This window comes from Podarcis cretensis, assembly GCF_951804945.1.
Source record: "Podarcis cretensis genome assembly, chromosome: 17".
Taxonomy (NCBI): domain Eukaryota; kingdom Metazoa; phylum Chordata; class Lepidosauria; order Squamata; family Lacertidae; genus Podarcis; species Podarcis cretensis.
In genome coordinates this window covers 34,779,679-34,800,021 of record NC_137187.1, presented here as the reverse complement: position 1 = coordinate 34,800,021, position 20,343 = coordinate 34,779,679, and the positions used below count along the sequence as shown (strand labels likewise).

At 45.3% G+C, this 20,343-nt stretch overlaps 1 protein-coding gene and 1 long non-coding RNA gene across 2 annotated transcripts in view; one reads left to right on the top strand and one right to left on the bottom strand.

Annotated features, from left to right (window-relative positions):
• LOC307206784 overlaps positions 1–20,343 on the top strand; it is a 610,614-nt gene that overhangs the window by 336,876 nt on the left and 253,395 nt on the right. The window lies entirely within an intron of this gene.
• The window catches only part of LOC307206773 (venom factor-like), a 60,904-nt gene that overhangs the window by 5,696 nt on the left and 34,865 nt on the right, over positions 1–20,343 (bottom strand). Inside the window, exons 24-38 of the mRNA XM_079960185.1 lie at positions 19,826–20,029; positions 18,569–18,644; positions 16,255–16,417; positions 15,701–15,796; positions 12,881–13,031; positions 12,373–12,536; positions 11,009–11,167; positions 10,667–10,817; positions 9,050–9,104; positions 7,594–7,681; positions 6,517–6,606; positions 5,481–5,586; positions 3,783–3,872; positions 1,719–1,805; positions 128–211 (exon numbers count right to left, since the gene is read on the bottom strand). Of these exons, the coding sequence (XP_079816311.1) occupies positions 128–211; positions 1,719–1,805; positions 3,783–3,872; positions 5,481–5,586; positions 6,517–6,606; positions 7,594–7,681; positions 9,050–9,104; positions 10,667–10,817; positions 11,009–11,167; positions 12,373–12,536; positions 12,881–13,031; positions 15,701–15,796; positions 16,255–16,417; positions 18,569–18,644; positions 19,826–20,029 (1,764 nt within the window). The remainder of the gene's footprint in view (positions 1–127; positions 212–1,718; positions 1,806–3,782; positions 3,873–5,480; positions 5,587–6,516; positions 6,607–7,593; positions 7,682–9,049; positions 9,105–10,666; positions 10,818–11,008; positions 11,168–12,372; positions 12,537–12,880; positions 13,032–15,700; positions 15,797–16,254; positions 16,418–18,568; positions 18,645–19,825; positions 20,030–20,343) is intronic.

Genomic DNA, 20,343 nt, shown 5'->3' with positions numbered 1-20,343 from the left:
TTGCCTGTTGGACTGACGGAAAATCAATGGCCTAGAGACTTAACGTGAGATTTTTAACAGTTCTTTGAAGTAAATGTTGCTACTTTTTGATCCACGGCAAGTTTCTCTTCAGGGTGCAAATTCTTACCTGATTTAATGATTTCCAGAACTTCCATGATATAGTTGTTATAATCGCCTTCCTCTTCTATTAGAATCAGCTTGGTCTTGTACACTTAAAAACGAAGACAGAGAAAGATTTTAATTAAGATGGCTGCATGTTTTCCTCATATATGCCTTAACATTGCTAGTGAACTTGCATGATTCTGCATAATTTGTATGATTCCCCACAAAAAACCCCTTAACTCCAATTATTATTATTAATAATAATAATAATAATTTATTTATTTATTATTTATATCCCGGTCATCTGGCTGGGATTCCCAAACCACTCTGGGCAGCTCCCAGCAGAATATTAAAAACATGATAAAACATCAGACATTAAAAACTTCCCTAAACAGGGCTGCCTTCAGATGTCTTCTAAAGTCTTCTTTAAGTCTAAAAGTCAGATAGTTGTTTATTTCCTTGACATCTGATGGGAGAGCGTTCCGCAGGGGGGACGCCACCAAAAAGGCCTTCTGCCTGGTTTCCTGTAACCTCACTTCTTGCAGGGAGGGAACCCCCAGAAGGCCCTCGGAGCTGGACCTCAGTGTCCGGGCTGAACAATGGGGGTGGAGATGCTTCTTCAGGTATACTGGGCCGAGGCCACTTAGGGCTTTAAAGGTCAGCACCAACACTATGAATTGTGCTCCGATACATACTGGGATAATCTGATAATCACTGATGCTAAAGACACTGCATTTTGGCACCAGTAAATCCAGAGCCTCCTCAAATATCCAGGTCCAGTTCTTGTTGTTGTTTAGTCATTTAGTCATGTCTGACTCTTCATGACCCCATGGACCAGAGCATGCCAGGCACTCCTGTCTTCCACTGCCTCCCACAGTTTGGTCAAACTCATGCTGGTAGCTTCGAAAACACTATCCAACCATCTCATCCTCTGTCGTCCCCTTCTCCTTGTGCCCTCAATCTTTCCCAACTTCAGGGTCTTTTCCAGGGAGTCTTCTCTTCTCATGAGACTTGCCCCTCAGTTCCCTCTACAGCACGTGCAAAAACTATCTTCTTGACTACTCTCTCTACTCTGACTACATTGCCTACTCTGAAGTAATCCCACTGAGTTCAGTAGGTTTTACTCCCAGGTAAGTGGGTACAGATTTGAAGGAGAAATTCTTGAATTTAATCTTCTCCCTTTGCTGCGCAACTCTCTATACATGGCTACACAGAAGTAATCCCTATTGAGTTCATCAAGACTAAGACTCTTACAAGTGGGTATGGGATCTGAATCTCCTCATAGTCTTTAAAAATCTTAAATAAATAATAGGGCATGATGCAGTCATAATTTCAGCACCCTTAAAGCCCACATGCTTCAATAAGAAAAACAGGTATGCTTTTAATTCTTCAGCTGAAACCTATGAGGAATTTGAAGCAGAGGGGGCTGACTTCCAGGTGTTGCTGAACTACAACTCCCATAATTTCTGAACTTTGACCATACAGGCTCATGGGAGTGATAGCTCAGCCACTTCCTTAGGCACATCACTCCACAATGTCCAGGGTTTACCAGATGCAGCTGCTATTAACATCAAAGCACAGCCATTGCTTCATCTAGCAGAGTAAACTTTAGTTACCATAATCCACTCCTGGCTTGCAGGCTTCTGCAATTCTTAGCTGCAGATCCACAGGTTTCGTAGCCGTGTTGTAAATGGTGCAAGTTTCTTTGGGAGAAAGGCAGAGAGAGAAAATGAATGAAGAGATGGAAGATTTCTGGGAGTATGATTAAACGGATGTGATAATTGTGGCTGCCGGGTTTTCAAATTAGGGCTAGGCTCCAGCAGCAGCCCTAACAATTATTCACCATTGTAATCATCTTTGCATAGTCATGAGTCTACCCCAGGAGATTTTAAGATACTGCAGAGAGAATTCAGTGAGGAGACATCACCTCTTTGATTGCAAATGCTGGCTCTGCTCACCTACCCACCAACCCCATTTCTAGTGCCATCAGTGCCAGATTTACGTATAAGCTAAACAAGCTATACCTTAGGGCCCAACTCTTTTGGGGGCCCCCAAAAAAATTAATGGAAAAAAGAACTGGATGTACACTTCCAAAATATAAGATAAAAAACAAATAAAATAAAACCTACATACAGCAACAGTGTTTTGTGTTGTGTAGGCTTCAGTGATATAAGTAATGGGCTCCCAATCATTTTAAGTTAGAGCTTAATAATTATTTCACTATTAATATACCGGTACTTCTTCTTAATTGTATTTCACTATTAATATACTTCTTCTTAATTGTATTTTAGTTCAACAATTGCTTTGATAAAATACATACTTTGTTATGTGCCAATGGCTTTAGATACCTATTAGCTCCATAAATTACCATATAGCATATATTCAACACAAAAAACAGTGACAATTTGTTGTTGACAAAGGAGAGCTGGACATATAAAGGTCCCCATTACCTTCAGTAGCTCAGGGCCACATCAAACCTAAATCCAGCCCTGAGTCCAAACCTAAACCCCACCTCACCCACCTCTCCCTGCAGTGGCAGACTTCGGGCTCCCAAATTTCAGCGAAGCCCTGTGCACCACTAAAATCTGGAAACCCCTGCTTGCTGTACCCCATACTATAGCATTGTTTTGGCGCCCCCTGCAGTGCGACGGACAGTGCAACCACAATGGTCACATCACTCTAAAACCGCCTCTGCTCACCCAAATATCCCTTCATGGCTCGTCCCACCCTCTCCTCTCATAGCTTGCCCCAAACTGCCCCCTCCTTCCTCAGCCTTGTCCAAGTGTATCCCTCGTCCTTCACAGCTCATCCTACCTTTTAAAGGTGGGCATGCGCTTCTGAGAGCGGTTTTCTGAAACACCAGCCCTCCTCCTTCAAACCTTGCCGCAGTCGCATTTTACAGGCCGCGGCAGGTGTTTCTCGCCTGAGTCACCAGCCCCCCAATCTTCCCAGTCGCCTGACTGCCATCATACTGGAGTTGGAGCAGCTGCCTGTTTTCATCCACTCAAACTGCACCCTGATGACAGCCCTACAATTTTATGTATATATATAACTGTGAGGCTAGTGACGTCTTTGCCTGTTGAAAAGAATTTTCAGCTTTGAAAAATCCCTCTTTTACATTTATCAAACGAAAGTTTAAAATGGAACCATTTGACACCTTCTTGCCACTGAAATGAAATTGTTGGGAGGGTTGTCATATTTCAGGAGATGGTATGTAGAGACTTGAAGTTAATTATAACTTCAAGTAAAAAATAATATATTCAATATTATTGTGGCATCTGACTGTATTTTAGATTATTTTTATTGTGCATTACCTGTTAGTATTATAAATATACTATACACTGAAATATATATTTGGTAAATGTAAAAGAAAGGAACCTGCCGCTCCCTCGAGCTGAAAAAATTGCTATTTTTCATCAGATAATATAAAGTGCTAGAGCTCAAACCAAGTCCAAACCCATCAGTAGTGATTTTGCCAAATCTTGTAAAGACCAGGTTCTTTTAATAGCAACCCCACCCCTCGCTATGGCACCTTAGATAATAGATACACCCTAGATTAATTCCTGTAGTTCAGAAACCACAAATGTCTACAGGACCTTTGTTTCCATGCTGACCAACCTTCCCCGCATCCCCAAAGTTGTGTTTGGGTGACTGGAAGCAGCATCTCTGCTTTGCCTTACCTTCTGCACACCGGCAAACATCACCATGGCATATTTTATCGAGGAGGCCACTCCCTTTGGAGGGATGGTAGAACTTGGTGCATTGCTCATCTGAAAGGAGGAATGAAAAGAGAGGTCCTTACTTCCACACTGACATGTCTGTGTGGCTCACCAATTTGATTCCCTGGTGGGGTGTTGATTCCAAAAGATAAGCCTTAGGAAATGCACAGAGCAGGAGTGGGTGACCTGTTTTCACCCTGACTTAATGCAGGGAAACCCATCAAGAGGGTTTCTTTAAACGGTCACTTGTAAAGGAGAGAGTAGTACCCCAGCATTCCCTTCAAGTTCTGTACTCTATTCTTCAAGCAGTGGTCTGAGGCTGGAAGTGTATTTTACTGCACAAATTGACCTATGCCCAAATGGCCAGGCTCCTCAGAACAGACAGTGCTGCCATGAAGGGCCCCCGAGTTCCTGTGCTTAAGCATGGCTAGGGAACCGCAGATATAATTCACATGGAAAATGTGGTTCATCGTTCTTTCTGACAATTGCATTACAGGGGAGACTGTGGGCAAATATTTTCAGCAGATGTTGATCTGAGTTTGGTGGAGCCACCAGTGCTCAGTTAAAAGGGCTTGGCAGCCCAGGTCGAACCTGTCAGTGGCCAGCTCACCCTCCCTGGCCCTATAACACTGCAAGAGACCTTAAAGAGAGAACAGGTATCCCGTCAAGCAGGTCAGCTCTTTGGCATGGCAAAATACCTTGGGACTGGCCCATCCTGCCCAAGAAGCCACAAAAAAATCCACTCTTGTGTGCTGCAGCAAAGCTGATTAGGACAATTACTCATGTTTCTATAGTATTCTGTCTTTCCTATGTGCCCACACACCCTGGGTGGGTTAGTGCTAGAGGAGGAAACCAGGTGCCAAGCCACCCTGGTTTTGTTCACTGCCCTTGGAAGGAAATTACCGTATTTTTCAGTCTATAAGACGCCTCCATGTATAAGACGCCCCCTATTTTGGGGGACCCAGATTTAAGAAAATGGCCTCAGCATTATCTATGTATAAGACACCCCCTAATTTTTGACATAATTTATGAAGGTGAAAAATCTAGTCTTATACATGGAAAAATACGGTATACATTGGTACCTCTGGTTATGTACTTAATTCGTTCTGGAGGTCCGTTCTTAACCTGAAACCGTTCTTAACCTGAGGTACCACTTTAGCTAATGGGGCCTCTGTGCCGTGCTGCCACCGTACGATTTCTGCTCTCATCCTAAGGTAAAATTCTTATCCCGAGAGACTACTTCCAGGTTAGAAGAGTCTGTAACCCGAAGTGTTTGTAACCTGAGGTACCACTGTATCTGGCTGCTTAGAGCAGGGATGTGTCTTAGGGCTTAGTTGCTGAGCTAAGTGTTGCTTGTGGGTCTCTGCTCTCAAGTCATTACCATTTGATGATTTTATGTGATATATTGCTCAGTTCTGGATTCATAAAATGGGGCCAAAAAGACTTTCAGAAAAGTTATGTGCATGCGCTTTGGTCAATACGCCTATCTAGCTGGGTCCACGGGGAGAGCTGTATGTAATGTTAAGAGAATCCAGCTTGTATTTTATGTCCTCAAGTTCACCAGAGCCCAAAGTCCCAGTTTTACACAAAGCTGTAGGGATCAGGCCCTAAGATACACAACTGAGGGCAGCTTTCAACTTATGCTGAGGTTGCCATTACCTAGATTATAATAGCTGTACACCTTGACAGATCCAGGCTGAATGAGACCAGCTTCAAAATACTTGTAAGCTTTAAACTGAAAACATTCATCGTCTTCATGAGAAACCTAGGATGGGAAGAGAAAAGAAAGAACAAGTCTTTGGGTGCCAGTCTTCCACCAGAGAAGAAATCCATACAAGCTCCATATGTTCATGATTCCTAAACCCTAAGACTGTGCACCTAAACTGAACCTGAAAGTACTCCTATAATTTTAAGAGTTGTGTGTAGAAAAGAAAAAAACTACCAACTGTAGCTTCCACCTACACTACACAGGTCTAAGATAGGAAAAGCCACATATTGAAATTCTAAGTCCTAGGTAAAGGTAAAGGGACCCCTGACCATTAGGTCCAGTCATGGACGACTCTGGGGTTACGGCGCTCATCTCACTTTACTGGCCGAGGGAGCTAGCGTACAGCTTCCGGGTCATGTGGCCAGCATGACTAAGCTGCTTCTGGCGAACCAGAGCAGCACAAGGAAACACCGTTTACCTTCCCGCCAGAGCGGTACCTATTTATCTACTTGCACTTTGACGTGCTTTTGAACTGCTAGGTTGGCAGGAACTGGGACTGAGAAATGGGAGCTCACCCCACTGCGGGGATTAAAAACGCCAGCCTTCCGATCGGCAAGCCCTAGGCTCTGTGGTTTAGACCACAGCACCACCCGTGTCTAAGTCCTAAGCTATTCTTAAAAGATACACAATGGCTGGGAAGACCTGTGTTTAAGGCTTGCCTGAACCAGGAAGCATTCCAAAGCAAATAATTTACCTCATGATTCAAAATACAGAAAGATAACACCTTCTCAAATTACATGGGGACTAGAGTGTATGCCCATGAAGACAAAATGCTTCCTGTGCCAGCTCAAGAAAATAAAAAAAAATCCTGTAAAATGTATACACCTAACCCACCCTCTAATTCACAGATGCACACCAGTGCTAGTCTAGCTACAGTTACATTTAGTTATGCCAGTTATTCCCAGAACCTCTCCAGCAAGTATTTACCTTGTCCAGATAGATGATGAGGTTCCCTTTTTCAGACATGGCGTCGTTGATGTCAAACTTGGAGATGTATCTGTCGACTCCTTCAGAAAGCTGAACACAGAATGCAAACAATTGACATCATTGGCACCAAGGGTTGGAGTTAACCCAAGCATGCAACCCCTCAGGGGTAGAGCATTTCATCTAGAGGAAATTTGGAGGCTCAATATACCGTAATTTTCTGTCTATTAGACGCCTCCATATATAAGACTCCCCCCTATTTTGGAGGACTCAATTTTAAGAAAATGAGGGGAGATGGGCCAAAGTTGTTGAGCCTCTCCCCCCACGCAGCTGCAGGCGGGAAACACTCCCTAGATCATTTCCTGTGCACAACCACACCAAGGGAAGTTGCGCTCCAGCCAGCCGGTTGGCTGGAGGGCACCTTCCCCCATGCTGCTGCGAGCGGGAAACGATCCAGGGAGTGCTTCCCATGCGCAGCGGCGTCGGGGGACGCTGTGCACCGCCAGCCAGTGCCCCCAGATCGTTCCCCACACGCAGCAGCATCTCCCCTCCCATGCCACTATCCGTGTATTGGACGACCCCAGTATTTTGACATTTTTGTGTCAAAAAACCTCATCCAGTACACAGAAAAATACGGTATATATCTGAGGGATTTCAAGAGAGGTAGGATGGATTTTCATAAGCTTAGAGAAATTTCTTAGGGAAATTCCACAGAACCCTCAGTCATTTCTCCCAAGGCAGGAGGAATGTTGAAATTTCTGCATGGAACAGACTCCCAGGAGAGGTGGTGGACTCTCCTTCCTTGGAGGTTTTTAAACAGGTGTTGGATGGCCACCTGTCATGGATGCTCTAGCTGAGATTCCTGCATTGTAGGGGGTTGGACTAGATGGCCCTTGGGTCCCCTCCAACTCTGCTGCCTCATAGCAGGAGAACTGGTGGCACATTTATGACAAACCCTAATCCATTCTTCCTGTGGATCTAATTCCAAGTTTTTTTGCTGACCGCAGTGAATTTTCTAGTGCAATATTCTCAAAGAACAACTGAAGCAGTCATCTCCAGCGCCAAGGAAAGCTCACCTACCCTCTTAAGATCTCCAGTGTCAGGTGAAAAGCCAGTAAGCATGGAGACATCAATGATTGACATTGCAGCATCAGTCTTTCCAAGATACCTAGAATGAGGGACAGGGAAAATGACGCCAGAATGGATTTCATTGCCATTAACAATAGCATTAACATCAGAATTAACAGCAACAATTTAAAACAATACGTCAACCAGCATGCTAAAGTCGATTGCAATTGCAGAACAGGCAGCAGAAAATGAAAATATAGCATCGCTGTCCATTTCATCGGGACAAAAAAGTGTGCCTCTCCCTCCCATCTAAATGAAAATAATGCAAAGGCAAGGTATGCCTCGCAAGGCCATTCTGTGGGCCACTGTATGTGAACCTCACTCCACCAAGCAGATCTTAACAAACAGGCAGGCTGGCGTGGAAGGAGGTGTTCTTTCTGTTATTTGGGGCAAAAGTCATTGAACACTTCGTGTTTGTGCTCATTTTTTCCTTTTAAAAAATTTGGACAGCTTCAGAGCCGTCTTTCCCATTGGTGTTAGTGGTTTGTTGCGCCAGGGCGCAGCTTCCTTCCCAAGCCTCCGCAGGAGCAGATCGATGCCCGCAGAGGCTTAGCCTCTGCACCTGCTGAAGACGGCCCTGCTCCTGGTCATTGTCCTCCTCCTGCTTCCTGGTGAAAGGCGGCACGCAGCCTTCCCAGGCTGCCTTAACCAGTGCTCCGGCGCCGGAGAGCATGTCCGCCAGCACATTTTCCTGCTTGATCGCCGCCGCCACCCTGGGGATCAGGGCAGTGGGGGAGGCAGAGGACACTTTCTACCGCCCCCTCCCTTGTTTTGGAGTTGCCGGGGTGGGGGGAGGCGCCGGAGGGATCTTTGCACCACAGTGCCAGATATACTAAAGATATGCCGTGGACAGTTTGCTTGATGCACAGTGGTTATGTAGGTGTGCAATACAAACTGCAAAACCACAATTGAGCAACCTACCGTGGCTTAAAATCTCGATTGTTTAGGTATTTCAATAGACTCTCTGGTGTTCAAAATTGGAACCATTCCTTTATCTTGTGTTCCTTTTGCAGGCTGAGGGCTTATCCATGCTTTCCTTTTGCCCCACACTTTCCAGGCACAGGCCAACGCTTCAAAGCTCCGTGTCCAAGTGTTCCCTGGAGCTTTGTGGTTTTGCTCCAATTCAGTGGTAAAAGTGGGTTTTCATGGAGAAATCTCCAGGGGGGTGGGGAGAGCACTTGAATATGAAGCTATAAAGTTCAAGCCATGCCTGGAAAGCATGAAGGAAAGGTAACTGAAGATAAGCCCAGAGAGTATGGTGCAGTCAACCGCCCTACAAATCCAAATATCTTAAACTCCTGAAACCAGAGAAGCCTTTGGTTGTTAAGCAACAATTTCTGCTTCTCCCAGTTGTTGGAATGTTCAGTGATGGTGACCCAGGTCTATCTTGAAAGCCCCAAATGCTCACCTGGTGCAGATGTTGATCTTGACTGCTCCTTTGGCTCCCTTTTCCTGCCCTTTAACTTGTAATTGGGGGGGGGGGGAAGCACAAAGAATTAGTCACTTTGTGGAAATTCCTTGCTGTGTGACTCAAAAAAGAGTAACATAGGCTTGATTGTCCAACTAAGAACCATACTTGCCATTGCTGGCCTATCCAACTAATAGGCCCCTTCCCAAAGAATGTTGTGGCCATGACTGGGGATGTGTGGCTCTCCAGGGATGTGTTGTTGGACCACAACCCTTCATCCCTGACCACTTGCCATGCTGCCTGTGGCTGATGAGACTTGGAGTCCAACAACCTCTCTGGTCTAAAGCTTGCTTCCTGTATCACAACTGGACTGGGGTCAGGGAAAAGGAGGTGGGGCAAATGAGTGCAATGAGGGGAGGAGAAGGAGGGGGTCCATGCAGCTTCCTTTACCCACATGTCCCTACTTATTTTAACACCAGACCCACCCATCCCAGACACACAATTAGACAAACATTTGCTGCTGTCACATCTAACTTGGCCCTTGCAATTGCTGTTCAATTTGGACATTTTAACATCTGAAGTCTGCAGTGCTCTCTTCACTGGAGGTGCTTTGTGATGTTGTTTATAGCATGTGGCCACATAAGGAAGGGAGTGGGATCTGGAGGACTTGTTCAAAGTTCATTTTCTGGGATCATTACAGTGAGTAGTATTGAACAAGCCAAGCAGTGTCTCAGTTCAGACTGGCAGATTATACAGGGCACACTACAATTCATCACTGTCTGAATTCTTTTTTTGTTTGTTTTGTTCTACCTAATATTTTAAAAAGATACAACTATTTACAGGATTGTTCGTGGGTAAATCTTGCACTATTCCTCCTTCTGGCATTGTCTCACCTTCCTTTTCCAAGCCCTTTTGCCTTTTTCTTCTCTCTGCACCCTGACCTAGTTTTCAAATGGGGTTGTTGTTTTTTTGCACCATTCTACCCATATTCACCTGGTTAATTTTATATGAATTTCTTTAAGCAGGAGATAAACAAGCAAGACCAGGTACACCTGGAGTACCGTGCCCAGTTCAGGGTCCCATAGTTTAAGAAGGATATTGACAAGCTAGAATGTGTGCAGAGGAGGGAGAACAAGATGGTCAGGGGTCTGGACACCACGCCTTATGAGGAATGGTTGAAGGAGCTGGGTATGTTTAGCCTGAAGAAAAGAAGACTGAGGGATGATCTGATAGCCATCTTCAAGTATCTGAAGTGCGGCCACATGGAAGACGAAGCAAGCTTGTTTTCTCCTCCTCCAGAGGGTTTCAAATTACAATAAAGGGAATTCTAAAAATTACGAAAAACTTTCTGGTGGTGATAGCTGTTTGACAGCGTAATAGACTTCCTTAGAAGGTGATGGATTCTCCTTCATTTGAGGTTTCTAAAGAGTGGTTGGTATCTGTCACAGATTCTTTAGCTGTGATTCCTGCATTCAGTTAAACTGAATGGCCCTTGTTGTACCTTCCAACTCTACAATTCTATTATTCTACTGATTTCAGAAAACAACCCCCTAGCCCATCAGTCTTCTGGGAAGCACATGTAGTTCTAGAAAATTTAAGCCCACCACTCAAACTTACACAGTGGGACGTCTTCAACAGAAACTCGCAGAGAAAAATTCTTGCACTGCTCTGCCTCCTCCCGTATCTTTGCATTATATACCGTCACAACAGTCATAGTTGCTTTTCCTGTGCCGGTTGCTTTCACAGTGAAATCTTGATTGAGCTTGGTCTAAAGAAACAAAGAGGGTTAGTATGCTTTTGGATTGTGTTCTCTACTGACTGATGTCATTGTAGTGATTATTGTTACTGTTGTTTTCCCCCCTGTTGTAGTATGGCTTGAACTAGAGGTGGGATACAAATAAATAAACATTTAATGTGTATGTGTCTTAGGAGACAATGGAAGTAAATACAATGTTGTACCTCTGTTGACCGGGTAACGAGGGCATTCGCATACTCAATCCTGACAGTAAATGGATTTTGACGTTCTGGCAGTTTAATAGAAACATCCAAGTTCAGGTCCTTATGGGTAGGGACGTCGATCTCATACTGGGCAAGAGCTTGGAATACCATGATGGTTGCCTGAAATGGGAGGAAGAAGATGGGAGTTCAGTGAGTTCAGCTTGTGGTGCCCACCTAGACATAGAGGAAATGACAGTTTGCTAATGGAGGTTACCAGGAAACTGGAGCACACTCAGGGACAAATCTGTCAATTTTGGTCTCTCTCAAGTTTCTCAATTCACCAAACTTAAATTCACTTCTTCACATTTCCACAACAACTTATAAGTTGGTGAAAATTTCTCCAAATTTTGTGTGTGTTCTGAAACATTTTTACAAATAGGTTCTCCCAATATAGTGTGCTTTTGTGTATTATTTTTACTAATATATGCATTCCTGTTCACTTTCCCCTAATATATGAATTTCTGTACACAGGGTAGAATTCAATGAAGCTCTAAGTGACTACACAGAACCATTTGTACTGGTATAATGGGACTCCCCCTCACCTGTTCCCCCTAAACCTGTTCTGTGAGTTCCCCGAATCCTCTAGAAAAGCCCCACTGCACAAACAAACCTTGTTACACACATGCAGCATCTTAGATGAATCCAGGCCATATTGTTTGGCTGGAGAACCAAAATTAATAGGCATATCTAATTTTGGGCTCCTGCACACTTTCTTATGTCCTTGTTCCTAGAAAGCATGGGTCTGAGCAATCTTTCCCTTGCCCCAGTCCTTTCCCAGGGAAAAAATGCTCTTTAGTGCTAAATCAGAGCAAATAGGCAGGGAATTGTTTTGTATTCTGCAGGTAAAGGTAAAAAGGGAAAGGACCCCTGGACGGTTAAGTCTTTGGGGTATGGTGCTCATCTTGCTTTCAGGCGTTTGTCCACAGACAGCTTTCCGGGTCGTGTGGCCAGCATGACTAAACAGCTTCTGGAGCAACAGGACACCTTGACAAGTGCCAGAGTACACAGAAACACATTTACCTTCCCACCGCAGTGGTACCTATTTATCTACTCACACTGCTAGGTTGGCGGGAGCTGGGACATAGCAATGGGAGCTCACCCCGTTGTGTGGATTTGAACTGCCGACCTTCTGATCAGCAAGCCCAAGAGGCTCAGTGGTTTAGACCACAGCTCCACCTGCGTCCCTTTTATTCTGCAGGTAAAGCATTCTATCATAAGACCAGGCTAAGCACTAAGAACTAGGTGCAAATGCAGGCTACAGTTCAGTGTTTAAGCAGTCCAACTGCTATTGGCAGCAGTAGAAGGAGAATAAAGCAAACAATCACCTGGGTTTGTCCATATGTCCCTCCATAATATTTCTGCTCTGTCAGCCACTTGACTATGGGACCAACAGCATCAAATTTCCCCATTTTCAGCAAGGCCAGCAGAGCATAGGATGTGCCTTCGATGTTGTAGGTGCGAGCATTATATTCCTCCCAGCGATTTTTATCTATATACCAGCAATGAAACAGATCCTCATTAAACAGATCCTGATGGGCGGATGAGCTCAATGTCCTAAGGACCCACCCAATTCCCACCAGTTTCCATTCAGAGATTATCAATGTACTATATAATACATTATAAATTAAAAGCTGCCTGTCACTTGCCTGCAAGCGTCCTCACCACCCACCAGCCATTGGCCAAGCTGCTGTGATGCTATGGTATGTTTATGAACAAATTTACAACAGCTATGGAAGAGGATTAATGGGTCACAGAATTTTGAAAACCAGTGCAGCTCATCTTCAAAACCTGACCATGTTTTTTCTTGCACTGAGTGTGCTGCCGCCAACGTACCTCTTGATGCTGCCATGAGTACCTTGTCATCATTAAGCCTTCCTGCCAGGGCTAAAGCATAAGCTGTGAGGGCCACGGTGTAAGGTCTTTGCAATGTCCCATATTGCTTTAATAAATACTCAGCAGCTTTGGAGATGCTGCTCTCTAGAATCTGGATAAAGAGAAGACAAGAGAAGTACCGTATTTTTCGCTCTAGAGGACGCGCCTGACCATAGGATGCACCTTGTTTTAGAGGGGGAGAACAAGAAAAAAAAAATTCTCCCCCTCTCTGCTCAGCGTCCCTTCAGCGAAGCGGCAGGAGAAATGGAGCCCCTTCCATTTTTCCTCCTGCTTGGCTGAAGGGGTGCTGCGCAGCTCTCCCTCTCTGCTGAAGCCAGGAGAGTCTTGCTCTCCCCGCTTCAGCAAAAGGAACCCGAAGCCTCCAGAGCGCAGCGGGACCTCCCGCTGTGTTCTGGAGGCTTCAGGCAGCTGTCCCTGAAGCCTTCGGAGCACACCGACCCCTCTCGCTCTCCAGGCTTCAGCGAAAGCAACGTGAAGCCTCCGGAGCGAGGAGGGAGCGCTCCCTCTGTGCTCCGGAGGCTTCGCGTTCATCTCGCTGAAGCCAAGGAGCCTACATTCACTCCATAGGATGCACACACATTTCCCCTTAATTTTTGGAGGGGAAAAAGTGTGTCCTATAGAGCGAAAAATGCGGTAGATACGTTAGGAGTGTTTGGGGGAGGAAACACATTGTTATGTGCTCCTGCGCTTCTGAGCAGTGAGAAGTTCCAGGGGAAGCACTACTGAGATCAGTCTCCTTTGGTTTAGAAATATACAAACAATATACAAGCAAATGGGAACAAACGGGCACTCCTACGGCAGGCAGCAGATCCTCAGAGACCAGCTTATGCAGCTATCTCAGCCATAATCTTCTTCATTTATAGATTAATACCCCAACTTTCCAATTTCAAAACCTATAGAAATGCCCAAGACAACTTCCATAAGCAAAAGCCAATTAAGTCACATCTAACCAGATGTAAAACACACAAATATCTGCAGCTATCATAATTGTATGGTGCTTTGGGCTTGAAGAAAGGTGAGGCGAAAATGCCCTCTCCTCTCTCGCAACCCCATTTGTGGCTGGTGAAATATGGGGCGGCCCATTGGGGAGAGAGGAGTGGCGCTTCCACTGCCTCCCAGAGACAGTGTTGGCCCCAGGCAAAGGAGGGGGAAGGGATTCATTTCTGCTGCAAAAGTGGTCATCAATTGAGATAACTATTCTTATCTGGAATGATGCTAAATTCTGAAGGGAAACGAGGAGTTCCATCACCAAAACTAAACAGAAAACCATGCTGCCACCCGTCAGTTAGAAACACACATATACACTGAACCTTTTTGGTGATTTTCACCACCACCATCGGCAAGCAGCAGCCTGTGTCACTGTCACTGCAGCTTACCTGGATGGTGTTCATGTAGGGAGGTGACAGCATCTGGGCTGCCACCAGCTCACTGGTGGAAGCACAGGATTGGCTCAAGTGGCATGCCTGAGCAACCTCAACCTCGCTGCTGCCCTGACTAACCCCATCCAGCTAAACTGCAGTGATACTGGAGTTGGAAAGATGGTTCTACCTCACCATAAAAGTAAAGGTAAAGGGACCCCTGTCCAATAGGTCCAGTCGTGGCCGACTCTGGGGTTGTGGCGCTCATCTCGTTTTATTGGCCGAGGGAGCTGGCGTACAGCTTCTGGGTCATGTGGCCAGCATGACTAAGCCGCTTCTGGCGAACCAGAGCAGTGCACAAAAACGCAGTTTACCTTCCCGCCGGAACAGTACCTATTTATCTACTTGCATTGGTGTGCTTTCGAACTGCTAGGTTGGCAGGAGCAGGGACCGAGCAATGGGAGCTCACCCCGTCGTGGGGATTCGAAGCGCCGACCAGCAAGCCCTAGGCTCTGTGGTTTAACCCACAGTGTCACCTCACCATATTGGCTGCTTATTGACCACTACATCACTGCAAGTGGTCTACAATTTCTGCTCTCCTTTCAGCTCCCCATCCCCTAAACTGTGAGCTAGTGCTACATTGGGGGGGGGGGGTAGAGCAATTATGCAACTCATTAAAAGGCACCCAAAGCCTTACTGAAATGAAGGCATGATGCAGCACAGGCGTGCTAGCTGAGCCGCTCCCTTGGGTGCCAAAGGCTTTTAAGGTTGTGCTTCTGCTTATGACTAGGTTAACAGGGAGGAAGTAGCAAAAAGGGGACAACGTGAGAAAGAACTGAGAATGTGATTATGTTGTAAAAGAGTATTGGGAAGTGATATATAATAAATTGAAAAAAAAAATGTTTAAAAGTACCTTTCCAAAAAACCCAGAGTCCTTTGTGTTGGGGATAATTCAGAGGGAAAATTCCATGTGTCAAAAAAGACTATTTATGTATGCTACTACTGTGGCCCGTGTTTTGTTAGCCCCAAAATGGAAAACAAGCCAGGGCCCAACTAAAGAAGAATGGCAACTTAAACTGATGGAATACGTGCAGCTTGCAGATTTAATTTATAGATTAAGAGAACAAGAAGAATGTACATTTAAATAAGATTGGAAAATGTTTATTAAATATATGGGTGAAAACTGTGTTGATTTAAAAATGCTGGTAGCATTAAGATAAATTCAACAGTGTAAATCAGTTTTGATGGATGTAACAATGGATTACCAAATTGGTTTAGTTCATGTGAAATATGCAGGGATGTATGGTATGCAAAATGAACCACGGAAAGAGAAGAAGGGAAGTCATTGCTTTTCAAGGTGACCATATCTTATAATGTCTCTTGCCACTTCAAGGATACTTACATTGACTTGATTCTTGCAGGTGTCTTTGGACTCCAGCAATGCAATCAGGACGAAAGCAGTTAATGATGCATCTGGTTCAGCACCCTTATAACCTCCCTAGAAGGAAGCAAGGGGGGGGGGGGGCAAGAACAATTGAATGTGTTTGGTTCACACAAACAGATCTCCCACTAAAAACATAGCTCAGAAGTACAGGCAGTTGTGGGTGGTGTGGAGGCAGGGGAAGCAAGCCTGAACATACCAGAAATTTGACCACCTTAGAAAATTAAGAACCCAAAGTATTTTAAAAGATGCATATCCCCTGGGAAGCTATTTGCCTTTGTGGTTTCCACAACGATACCACTGCAGAAAAGTAACGCAGCGGTAGGTAGGGGTGTGTCTCACCACCATGTCCTCTTTGTGAACCCCTCCATAAAGTACCTGGCCTGCAGGAAACTGTCATCGGACAAAAGGCTTGAAGGACCACCTGCCTGCAAGACAGTCTATCAACTGATTCTTCTGAATGAGGAACCAGAAAATACATGGATTTATTATCATGCGGCAGAAAGAAAGCGTACCACCATCTCTCCGTGGATCACAGGGGCATCTTCATGAAAAATTCCATCTGGTTTCTGCCTCTCCAGAATTAGCCATTTCACACCTCCACAGACCACTTCGTTGTTAATAGTGTTCACTATTTTGGAAGCCATGGCAAAGACCTTTACAACGTACGCTGTTAGCCTGCAAAGAATAAGATGCCTCAGCTCAACCATCTGAAGATGAACAGCATAGAGCCTTTTAGCACTGTAAAGACTAGCAAATGTATTGTGGCATAAGCTTTTGTGAATTAGAGTCTACTTTGTCAGATGCTGGGTGTCCTATCCTGCAGTGTAGGTTTAAATACACATGGTATGGGGGGGGGTATTGTAAACAGTGAGGTCAAAAGGAAATGAAACACATAAAATCCAGACTGTAATAATTACATTACTATTTTAGTTTTCAAAGGATTGTTGATAACACAGAGATCCAATCTGCTCTAGGAAAATAGGAATAGTTATTTCTTAAAACATTTCTAGACCACCTTCCAGATGACATATTGACATAATATAAAAAGGTAAAGGTAAAGGTACCCCTGCCCGTACGGGCCAGTCTTGACAGACTCTGGGGTTGTGCGCCCATCTCACTTAAGAGGCTAGGGGCCAGCACTGTCCGGAGACACTTCCGGGTCACGTGGCCAGCGTGACATCGCTGCTCTGGCGAGCCAGAGCCGCACACGGAAACGCCGTTTACCTTCCCGCTGGTAAGCGGTCCCTATTTATCTACTTGCACCCGGAGGTGCTTTCGAACTGCTAGGTTGGCAGGCGCTGGGACCGAGCAGCGGGAGCGCACCCCGCCGCAGGGATTCGAACCGCCGACCTTTCGATCGGCAAGCCCTAGGCGCTGAGGCTTTAACCCACAGCGCCACCTGCGTCCCCTCCACTGACATAATATAGAGTGATCTAGTTTCCTGCAGTGCAGGAATCACAGCTACTAACTGCATCTAGAAGTTTAAAATAGTGACCGGCCCTACAGTGTTGCAAAAATTTCTGAGATAATGTACATGAAATGCTTTTAATACTCAAAAATGCTACATAAATGCTAATTATTGCCATCCTCAACCCATAAAGGTGCTGTATTTATATCACATTGTCAATAAATGATCACCTCCAGCTCATGACTGCCCTTAAAAAAGAGAAAGATAAAGTATTTCAGTGGAGAGGGGTGAGTTTAATAGGGATGCTATCAGTCCCTTCTAAAAGAAAACATGGATTTTTAAAACTCGTGAGTAATTTGTGGGGTATTCCACAATGTTTTTTTTTGCTCCTTTCTACTTTATTTTTATCTGTTGGTTTCTGTTGGCCCATTTCCACAAATTTCTGGTGATTTGCTTTTTTAAGGATGTCTACATTAATATTTGTATACATTTTGGTGAGAACTTTGCCTAGCATGTGCTTTTTGCAAGCCATTTCCCCTGGATAGAATGCATCTTTGTAAGTAGTAAAGGTAAAGGGACCCCGACCATTAGGTCCAGTCGTGACCGACTCTGGGGTTGCGGCGCTCATCTCGCTTTATTGGCCAAGGGAGCCGGTGTGCAGCTTCCGGGTCATGTGGCCAGCATGACTAAGCCGCTTCTGGCGAACCAGAGCAGCGCATGGAAACGCCATTTACCTTCCTGACGGAGCAGTACCTATTTATCTACTTGCACTGGTGTGCTTTCGAACTGCTAGGTTGGCAGGAGCAGGGACCGAGCAACAGGAGCTCACTCCGTCACAGGGATTTGAACCGCCGACCTTCTGATCGGCAAGTCCTAGGCTCTGTGGTTTAACCCACAGCGCCACCCGTGTCCCTTTTGTAAGTAGTACCCTAACCCAATTCATCGTTACATGCACTTTTCAGCAAGGTTCTTTTTTACTCATTCCTTAGTTGGGGAACAATAGCAAAACTTGGAAAAACATGAAGAGCTTTTGTTTCAATGCATACTGGAATGGGAAGTGAAAATTTGGTAGGTTCACATTAAAATTCAAACTGGACAAATATATCCCCTACCTCTAGCATTGGGGCAGGGCTTTGGAACACTGAGTAGCTGGAAATATGGATGCTGTATTAGGTATTTTGGTCTGAAATATTTGATTGTTCCAATGGTAGGGAGCAGCGAGACAAAAAATGGCAAAGTTGGGGGAAAGGGAATTGGCATTTTGGACAAAGCATGCCAAAAGGAGTGAAGAGAAGGAAAAGATGAAGAGTTAGCTAGTGGGAGCAAGAGAATGAAAATATTAGAAGGTCAATAGTATGCAAGGGGGGAAAGTCCACTGGTGATCTGAAAGTATACAGTCATACGAATACTGCCCTTACCAAGTGCTAGCCTTGCGGTCTTTAAAAGCAGCGTAGGAGTGGTCTGCTTTCTTGTACACCATCTGCTGGGCGTAACCTAGAAAGAGAGGAGGAGAAACAGAACTCTGTAATGCTGCTCCAGCTGCTTAGAGGGGTCAGCAAACTTTTTCAGCAGGGGTCTGGTCCACTGTTCCTCAGACCTTGTAGGGGGCTGGACTATACTTTGGGGGAAAAATATATGAACGAATTCCTATGCCCCACGAATAACCCAGAGATGCATTTTAAATAAAAGGACACCATCTACTCATGTAAAAACACGCTGATTCCCAGACCATCCGCAGGCCGGATTTAGAAGGCGATTGGGCCAGATCCGGCCCCTGGGCCTTAGGTTGCCTACCCATGGTTAGACCTGTTGTGTCCAAACTTTTTTCAAAGAGAGCCAGATTTGATGAAGTGAAGGGCAGACCAAAGGGCCGACCAAAGTTGTTGACCTTTTTATTTTTTAGGATTGCAGTTGTTGAGCTTTTTCATGATTTTACCCCCAAACTTGTTGAGATTTTTTTAGGACTGAAGTTGTTGAGGTTTTTACCCCAGGACATAAACTGCCACAGGGGCCGGATTAAACTGACTGGCGGGCTGGATTAGGCCCCCGAAATGGACTTTGGACATGCCTGGCTTAGACAAATGTATCCAGACAGGCAACTGGCACTCACCCTGCACAGAAATAAACTTTGCTCCATCCCCCTTTTACAGTGGTACCTCAGGTTAATTCGTTCTGGAGGTCCATTCTTAACCTGAAACTGTTCTTAGCCTGACGTACCACTTTAGCTAATGGTGCCTCCCACTGCCCGATTTCTGTTCTTATCCTGAAGCAAAGTTCTTAACCCGAGGTACTATTTAAGGATTAGCAAAGTCTGTAACCTGAAGCGTCTGTAACCTGAAGTGTCTGTAACCCGAGGTACCACTGTATTTAATTGCTGCACTGCCTCATCTGCTCTTCCTTTGCATATGCCTTTTTCCTTGGGTCCTTTTCAGCTTTCCCTTCTGGTCTCTTTGTAGCTTTGGCAGAACACCAGTTGAGGAACAGCGTTGCTTTGCCCCATCAAGATCTTAACACAGAGCAGAACAGGCACCGCCACTATGAGGCATAGACAGTTCTGTGGCATTCTTGAGGATTCTGAACTCAGTGTTTCTATGGATGAGCAACTCAAGAAGCCATGGACAGACCTTTGCGCAAGCTGGAGGAGGAACAGCTCTGGAGACACCCGATTGTCTTACCTTGCATGATCTGATTGACTGCAACGGAGCGGCGATCCACCCCAAGCTTCTCCCACTGCCCTGTGGTGTCGAGGTAGTGGGTGGCAATAACCGATGGCGTCATGGTGATCATGTTCTGCTCCCCACAGCCAGAGGGCGTTACAATGAGGTGGTTCAGTTTGGTCCCATCAATTGAGTCTTCAATAATCTGAGCCACGGGGTCTCCTGGCCACAAAAAGAACAACAGCAGCAAATATGTGAACCCAAGCAGGCAGAAAGCCAGTAGAGACCTTGTAGGGGTTGCAATCTTAGCCTAGCTGGATCCTAAGCACAGACAGCTCTTGCCTCCTTCTTCCAGCTAGTTTTCTTCTCTGTCACCCTTGTCCCTTTGCACCAGGAGCTTGGTACAGTTAGCTTCCAGGACGAATTCAAGGGTTATTCCCTTGAAAGCCTTTAAACTTGTCCACCTGCCACACTCACTGAGATCAGCAGAGGAGGCCCTGCCTGGTGTATGGTTCAATTCAGGCACCGAGGGTATT